The following is an 8,970-nucleotide window of genomic DNA, read 5'->3' as shown; positions in this document are numbered from 1 at the left end:
AACCCCCGCCACAACAAAACCCCACAATGTTACTGAAACTTGGAAAGGAAAAAGGCATTTAAAATGAGTAAAAACTCCCTTTCTGTGATTACACAGGCCCTTTGAAGCGCAGGCTCGGCTCACCCCTCGCGGAAGGTCAAGCCACATTAGAAGTAATTCACGGTGACCCGCACCGCGCTGGATTTGAGCGGACACGATGCAATTAAGTTATAGGAGGGCCATTTTCCCTGCAGACTCTGGCAGCCTCGTAAAGGCTCTGAAATGGGCAGCAAGTCTATTTTTATGGCTCAATTTTAAAATCATACCAAAACCCTGGTTTAAAATTGACCCTTCCCCCCCCCCGCCCCCCCCGAATGTAACAGCGAGCATCTTGCTGTGGGAACTCAGTGGATACCTCTGCCAAACGGGATCAAACAGAAATCAAAACGTTAGCTTGCTGAAGGAACTGAAGGAACAATTTCATCAGTTGAGGCTATAAAAATAAATGAGGAACATAGGAGCTGGTTAGAGCGAAGCCAGCAACGTGTTGCATTGCAAAAGAACGTGTCAGGCTGGGGGGGTTCGGAACAGAGTTCCTCCAGCTTTGCATGAAACCTTGTCATATGTGAATATTAAGTAGCCGTATAAGACAAGCCAGGAACATTGCTGAGGGTACAAAGACAATGACAAATACAGAGGAGGGCAGGAGGAATAACTGCATAAACGTAAAAAACCCAAACAAACATAAGATGGCACTTAAAAATGCAAAAGGCTACGTCACTCAGGATCGGCAGGAATTTCTGCCAGGGACTGAGAAAACATTGGGAAGTGAGAGGAAAAGAGGGGTGCGCGTCCTCCACCATCAGCGTTTGATTGTGTCGTTGATGCAACACGAGCGCAACTGCGTGCTGGGTTGAGCAAGGAATTTCTAATCGAGACCTGTGCCATCGTGCGTGGCTTGGGCAAGAGCAGGACACGTGGCCTGAAGATGAGCGCAAACCAGAATACTTGCAAAGAAGGGCTGTTAATAAGATGAGCAAAATGGAGAGCTATTTAAGGAGGCTAGGGGTTTGGCTTGCTTCGCTTAGCACAACGTAAGTGAGAACTCGCTGCCTCTGTTCCTGTAACGCACTCGCCATGTGGGATGCTATATTCCATTCTGGTCACTATTTCTATATATAAACGGGGCAGATCTGCAAATGGAGCTAGGAAAAAAGGACAGGGCTGATGACAGACTGAGGACGTTTTAAGTGTATAGTTAAGAGAAGCTTGAGGGTCACAAAGAGAATAATGTTACAGAAAAAGACTTTCATCAGAAGAATTTGCTGGTTGAGCGTCAGATGAGAGCACCGCTCTCCAACAAGGGCGGAAGATGCTCCGTGATTTTTCCATGCGGTGTCAGGGGGCAACAGGAATTTATTTCAGTCTGGGACACCGCTCCTGCTCATTTGTGTGCTTTATTTGTGTGCTCACCACAGCATTGTGAGAGACTGCCAGGAAAGCTTCTGTACCCATCTTTTCAGCCTCCCTCCGAATCTTTGATCCGGCCATTCTCACGGCTGATGGACAGGAACCTAACTTTTCTGTGTGTTTTGCAAAGCACGCCCCTGGGGTTCTACAAATAAATTCAAAGTATAAGGGAAAGAAGCAGAGTGTATATACGAGCTCACTGAAAGATTATTTATTGAATACTCAGCAGCATTTTGCACAGTAGAGAACGGAAGGGGTGTTTCCCTGCCCAAGATCAGATGAAGCCCCTCTCCTCGGTATGTCAGGTACTATGGGATAGCAAGATCTGGCTGAAGCATAATAAAGCCTAGACACAGCCCTGGGATCTGGGAGAACTGCAGGACAGCTGGAACGGTACTTGGAGGAGCTGGTTTCTTACCCAGATTATTCTTGTCTTACACCGTATAGAGAAAGAGTAACTGAAGGGGCTGGCAGCAGCCTAGACCAGCTCACATGCCAGGGCCACGAGGCCTATGGAAATGCCCTACTTGGAACCAGCTCGCTCCTTTGCATCCATCCCATACGGGGCTGCAAGGAGTAATTAGGTTCAGGTGCGTTCCTCAATTAACTGACACTTGCGGAGCTCGGAAAGCTGAATCCCTGGCAGTGGAAAAACCTGACCACTGCTATCATAAAGAGGCTTCACTAGGAGTATGACTCTACATAGAAACTTCTGCCATAAAGAATTGCCTCAGATTAGTCAAGCAAACCGCTTATTTACTGTGTTTAATGTACAGGAAGCACCAGACTGATTACAGAGACATTAAATGGATTCTTACATGGCACAACTGGGCAGCATTTGTCGCAACACAGCAGAGACTTCACAGCCTTAATGTTATTCACAAACAAGTGCCGGAATGACAACAAAGCTGAGCACGTAATAGCGAGAAACTTTCAAAAAAGCACTTACCTTGTGCAAAGGCAGCACCAGGAACGCTCCGCCACCGCTAGCATCTACAATTATTGCAACAAATCGGGGGTTTACTGCACAAAAGGAGCTATCCCAAGTAACACGGGAGACGCGGATGTCGTCGTAACACTGATCATTTTTCACCGCTTGGCCAAACACGTGACGAAATTTGCTCTGTCGTACCACTCGCCTCATTGTGTCTGCAGAGAAGAGGAACGTCAAAAGAAGATCAGTTACAGGTGCAGGGACCTCCTGCTTGCCCAGAAGACGCCTGCCAAGGACCTCCACAGGACCCTCTCATCTGCACCATCACCCAGCTTCCAGCAACACAGAAATACAGGTTCACTCACTATTCCTGCACCTTGCTTTAGACCTGCTAAGTTCTCAGCCAGTTTTGCTGCCTTTTTTTTTTTTTTTTTTTTTTTTTTTTTTTTTTTTTTTTTTTTAAATAAAGTTTCAGGCTCTCTTGCACCAAACACAACTGAACTGCACTTCCAAGGGTGTTTTACAGAAAGAATTTGCCGGTTAAGCATCAGTTTTCCCATTGTAAATGTATTCTTATTGCAGTGAAGGAAGTTCCTAATCCTAAAAGCACTTTTTAGACAAGTCTCCACATATTTTTCAGGGATAAATCTGGTCTCAGATTGAACTTGTTTACTTTCGAGTCAGACAGGGTCCAGAAGATGTAAATAAAAATGCAAGCTCTCAAAATCCGGTGTTCCTGTGAAGTGGTTCCACATGTTCGCTAGCTTCCACTTCTTTCTTCTAACTCCAAAATCTCACTAAAAAATAATAAAGTTAGCTTCCTAGGCAGAAAGAAGTAATGGAAACAAGCTAATGACTCAAATTAACTTAGCATGTCTGTAGCACTTCTCCTTCTCTTGAGAAAAATAATTTTCAAGAAGGCTTGAGTTAGAATAGAGGGAAAGGGACTGGCGTGGAAAATTCCAGGGCCTGAGCCCTGGAAGAAGACACGGGCACAACACCGCATGTGAACACCAACTCTGGAAGTGAGCAACTGTATTGCCCTCTGTGTATGCAACCTACGGAGCCCTGGCATCTGGGAAGGACTTCTCCCATCTTACAAGATTTCTCTCCCTCAATCAGGGCTTGCAGGAGAATGAGGAGCCTCCGTATAGCATCTTGCTTTTACATATGAGAAAAATATTTCTGCCTCAGTCTCTAGGGAAAGCAAAAAAAAAAAAATTAGAAAAATAAAATTAAGCAGAGTCCATCTCCTATCTCGCCTCCCAGTAGGTCCCCAAGCACACTCAGAGGCTGGGAAAAACTGCTCAGCTTCATGGAACTTCTTGCTCCAGACCCACCAGCCTGACGCTCTCAAGTGAGAGACTCTGAGCGTGGCTCCAGCACATCTCCCTCTGCACAGCCTGTCTGCAGCAGAAGTGATAAAAGGTTGTACGTCTGTCTCTAAATGCAAAGGCTTTGCATGAAAGCGTAGCGAAAAAGAGACTTCAGAATGATCGCTGTTTTGTAGTTTCGGAGGTTAAAAAAAAATTAACACCAACAAAAAGCTGAATAACTAGAGGAAAGCACTGATCAGAGCTGGGAAGTAAGCAGTCATGTAATATGTTTGAAGAGGAGAAAAATGTTACAATTAACATAACAGACAGCTATCAAGTGAAATGCTCTGGTTTCTGCATAGATAAGAAAAAAATAATCAGAGTATTTGTTTTCCACAAGCTCCCCCCGACCACGTCCAACTGAAGCATTTGGGAATTGGCACTGGGCATCTCCACAGCGGCTCCGTCTCCAGTCTGGGCAGCTGCTGCCGACACGGACCCGCTGCCGAGGCTGAAGTGCCATCAGAGTGTGACAGTAAGAGCAAAGCCCAGACCGAGGGGTCACAGCCCAGGCAGCCAGTTACCCGTTCGGGGAAAAGCCAGCTTCTCTGCAGACACAGATAACAAACGCACCGATTACAGGGTTGTTTTTGCGACGGGGACATCTGTCCCCAGGTGTGGGGTGGAGGCCACCGACCGCCTTCACACGGGCCACGCAGCTGGCAATGGCTTTCAGCCACCGATGACCTGAACTCTAGGGGCTGGTGACAGAGGCGTGAAGGGCTCTGCATTTATTTCCAGCCATTGCAAGTAGGTGGGTTTTCCCCGCAGTGTTTCCCACGGTACCATTTCTATACTGATGTCCTGTTAAATCTCTCCAATTAACTCGGTCATTTCAAAGCTACAGAAGTGCCACAAACACCATTTTATTAAGAACTCACGCAGGTTAAGAAAAAGCAAATGTAGTTTTTAAACGCAAAATTTTGTGAATGACTGGGGTGTTTAAGATGTCCACGTGAAGAAAGCTATGTATAAATTATTAATGATTACTATCATATTATAGATAAACTTAGGCTTCCTCTGTACTTAACATTAGTTAATAGAATTGCATAATACGCTTTCTGACAACTATTTCACTTACAGCACAAATAAAGGCCTGTTCCACGCCGGACACACCCTGTGACACCGAAGTGCAATGGGAAGTCATAAACCAGGAGCTGCTCTCCAGCTCCAGCCAGCAGGTAAGGGTGCAAAACCCAGACAACGACTTCTTTTTACGCTCATAACGCACAACAACACCCTGAGAGTTCACATTCAGCTCTACAACTGGATGGAGCAGCTGAAGCCATAGGGCAGACAGTACCTTTCATGCAATGGGACTATGAAATATTAGGAGCAAACCATTACGCACATGGGACAGATAATCACCTGGCAGTGAAGCACACCGGGGGGGGAATACAACTGCTCTGCTCACAGTGCAATGCGGGTTTTTGCTTTGTTTTCAGGCAAAGGAAGAGATTAAGTTATCCAAAATGGATGGGAGAAACTATGCTGAAGCAGATGGTACGTCGTGCCTCGAGGTGGAGTGCTGCCAGCGCAGGCGGCTTGCTGGGCTCCCCAGGGATGCGCCCATGGCCGTCCCCAGCGGGGAGGGTGGGTGGATGAGGCAGGGCACAGCTCCATCCAGGGGTACCAGCCCCGTTCCCCAGGTGGATTCAGAGAATGATACCAGCCGAGCCCTAACCCCACTGAATCACGCACAAAGACGACGTGAATTTCAACTCAAAGCTCCCCGAAAGACAAGAAACACGCTGTACTATCAAGCTGCCTGAGGCCCAATTAAGATACATCATTAAAAAATGCAGTTCCACACCCAGTTACTAATTTATTGTGTAGACTCATTCAGAGACCTGTCAGACATTTTCATCCCGAGAGGGCTCCTCCCAGCCGTAAGCTGTTCGGGCGCTACACGGCAGGCAGGGCTCTGCTGCCCGGACTTTTGCATCCACAGCTTCGACCCTGCCAAGTCCTGCAGCGAGCGCCATGCAAGAGCAGCATCACCCCTTTCCTCCCTCCCTCCCAGCCACCTCCATCCCTCGCTGGCACGCGAGGTGACACCAGGCCACCCTGAAGAAGCAGGGATGTTCTTGCAAAGCCCAACGTGCTGCAACACCGCAGGAAGCTTGCAAACAGCTCAGCCCTTTCCCTTCTGAAAACACACCTCGCAGGTCTTTCTGCAGCAAAACCCTACTCACTCATCTGCCTGGGGCGTGTAACTCGTCTACAAGGGAAAAGTACCCTGCTTTGTGCACAGTCAATTTTCATGACTGTTCACCCACTGGCAATGTTCCCATCCCACTGTGCATCAAGATTAAAATCTGATGGTTTAGAAGGTGGTAGAGCGAAGGCTTAAACTTGCCTTGCTGAGTTAACGCGCAGCAAATTGCCCTGTGTCAACGTATCATATACCTAGGGGTTTTGCAATTTGTCTGCTTTAATGCTGGGAATGTGGATATGATAGCCAAGAAGAAGGATTATTTGTATAGCTTGGATAATTATATCTTTCCTTCGCTTGATCAATACCAGGACACCACAAAAAAAATGCTTATCTCAAATATCAGATACTGGGAGGTCTGCCACCCCTTCCACTCTAATGGAAAAGAAACACCCCTTATCCTACGGTGAAATTCTACTACTTTATTTCCCTCGTTTTTACCATTTGATGGAAAGGGTAATTTTTTGGTTTTCTATAAATGACTTAAAATGCAAAGAGTCAGATGTATCCAAAAATACCCTTATTTGTTCCAAACGGATTTGTTCAAGCACACCTTCGCTGCCCTCTTCCCCACCTACAGCTCATCATCCTTAGCAGGAACTCTGATGAACACATGGTGAGCAGCCTCCAAGTCCTCATTTCCATAGCAAAGGGAGTGATTCTTGGCTTTGGATCACAGCCATTTTGATCTGGCTGCTCTCCAAAGAGAAGGGAGGGGGGGAGAAATGTGCAGGCTGTAGTTATAAAGAGCAGCGACTGTGGATCTTTCAGCACACCACAGAAAGTGAGCAGGTGAAAACCAAAACAGGGTTAGCTTGATCCTGAGCACTAAAAAAAGTCACCTCCTCCCTACCCCAGCCTCCGGTTAAAACGTGAAGAGCATTTAGTATCCTCATTTGTTTCTCAATACTGCAGATGGTGGAGGAGGGGATCCGCTGCACTGCAAGAAAACCACAGCTGAATTTGGTTGCCACAGGTTCTCTCAGCAGGGCCACGTGCAGCCATCAGTGCAGGCAGGCTGCAGGCAGGCTGCAGGCAGGCCACTTGTAGGATGATCAGGTGAGACACCGACATCCGAGATAATTCACCATAAGGAAAGACTGATTCAGCCTGTCACACATGCGGAAGCATGACCTGGGACCCTTGGGAAGTGCCTTTGGAAATACCCGAGTGGGCAAGAAAGCGCATCCATGGTCAGCGGGGCTGTGCTAGGGATTTAGTCTTAGGAAGTGGACTTGGAGCGAGAGTTTTAAAAAAGGAAGTTAATTAGATCATTGTCTGTGCTGTTAAATCTTAGCTAAGGAGCTGGAACGATCTCCATACACTTGCTAGACAGGAAATATTTTCTTTTTTTTTTTGTAAAGTACAAATTTGGAGGATTTAAAACCTCACGACTGGGAGCTGAAAGGAGTTTAAATTTTGCCAGAGTTACAGCCCTCAGCAAAATTAAAACAGAAGCATTAGACACCCTGCAAAGACCACTACAATAGAAGTGCTGACAGATCTATGACTGTGCTGATCTCCTGGATCCTGCTCCGCGACACACGGCTTCTTACACATCCTGGTGGGGACACAGAAAAGAGCCTTCAAAACTCTTCTTTTTTCCCCCCAAATGTCAAGTGACTTCCAGCTGAATTTTACCGAACGCTTAACTTCGTCTCCCACTGTCTGTGCCCGCCGTACAGCTCAGCCGCTGGCCTTTGTGTCAGCATTTAAAAGGACCTTAGAAATGCAGGATGCCGTAAGCCATGCTTGCACAGTGATACTTTTCATTCCATTCCTTTCTGATCTCCCATCATGATGTGTCACAAGAGTTACCATGAGTTTGCCCATTTTCCTGTTTATAAAGGATTTATCTGTCTCAAGAATCCAACAGCTGTATTTCTGTGGCTTCGGAGGGTTTTCAGCCTGCTTATGCAAGAGGAAACGCATCCTGCTAGGGAACACTTACAGGAAAACCCCCCACTAATGGCAAAATCCTGCTCAGCCCATGTGATTGTGATCCCTTCTGGAAAGGGAGACATTTGAAATAAAAGGCTAGTTTAAGTCACAGGCAGCCGTAGGCTACTGTTAAAGGGGGGTGAGGACATACAAATCCACTGGGCAGGGGGAACGGCACTTATAAAAGGTTGGTACATGGGACTGGAAAGGCTCTTCCTTAAGTGGAAAATGCCAAGATAAGTTGCATTCTTTGATGGTGAGCCCCCAAACTCAGAATTAGAGCCTTACTGAAGAGGTTGCATACACTTCAATGGCAGCTTTGGAATAAATGTACAGTCTCAGGTAACTACTAACAAATGAGAAGCGAATAAGGAAGAAAAAAATATCAAGATACACTACAGGCAATGCCACCAGCACCAAATACGAACGATGTTTAATACCGGGGGCACCTGCCTCACTTGTTATGGGTTGGACAGGGTGCCGGGGCCGGCAGGGAGAAGGGACAGTCCCACCGGTGAAACTGCAACACGGGACAGCCCACGCCACGGGTGCCTGATGCGGGGAAGCCCAGAGGTTTCTTGGGTACCAAGACATTGACTGTGCAGCCCAAGGTCTTTCTGAACAGCTGGGCTGAGATGTTTGGGCCTCACCTGCAAAAGCAATGAGTGCTCAGAGCTGAAACCTTTTTTTAAAAAAAAAATAATAGAAAGTATTTTATAATCCTAAGCCAATGATCAGGCCATGGATGTTTCAGCCTGAGGCCTAAGTGCCCCCATCACGGCGAAAACACCCTCCCTCATAGCAGGGCTGAGCCACATCTGCAGAGCAGTTGGCCATCACGGAGATAAGCACCAGAGAAAAGCACACAAGGAATCAAGTAATTCACTCTTCAGAGCACTTTGAACATCATATGGTAGATAAGGTACAGAGCCGCATATGGAACGGAGGATATAAGCATTCAGAGGTGTTAAGGCCATAAAGAGACCACCATCCCATTGCACCTCCTGCTCCACAGAGGCAAGGAGGACTCCATGCCACCACTGTAGCCATCACTG

General features: G+C 46.9%; 1 protein-coding gene across 1 annotated transcript in view; it reads right to left on the bottom strand.

The window, feature by feature from the left end:
* CORO1C (coronin, actin binding protein, 1C) overlaps nt 1-2,690 on the bottom strand; it is a 29,857-nt gene extending 27,167 nt beyond the window's left edge. Inside the window, exon 1 of the mRNA XM_009334400.1 lies at nt 2,399-2,690. Within this exon, the coding sequence (XP_009332675.1) occupies nt 2,399-2,593 (195 nt within the window). The 5' untranslated portion in view covers nt 2,594-2,690. The remainder of the gene's footprint in view (nt 1-2,398) is intronic.
* Between the last annotated feature and the right edge of the window lie 6,280 nt (nt 2,691-8,970).

Source organism: Pygoscelis adeliae, unplaced genomic scaffold, assembly GCF_000699105.1.
Source record: "Pygoscelis adeliae isolate BGI_AS28 unplaced genomic scaffold, ASM69910v1 Scaffold262, whole genome shotgun sequence".
NCBI lineage: Eukaryota > Metazoa > Chordata > Aves > Sphenisciformes > Spheniscidae > Pygoscelis > Pygoscelis adeliae.
The sequence above is the reverse complement of the archived record's forward strand: the minus strand, read 5'-3'. Positions and strand labels throughout refer to the sequence as shown.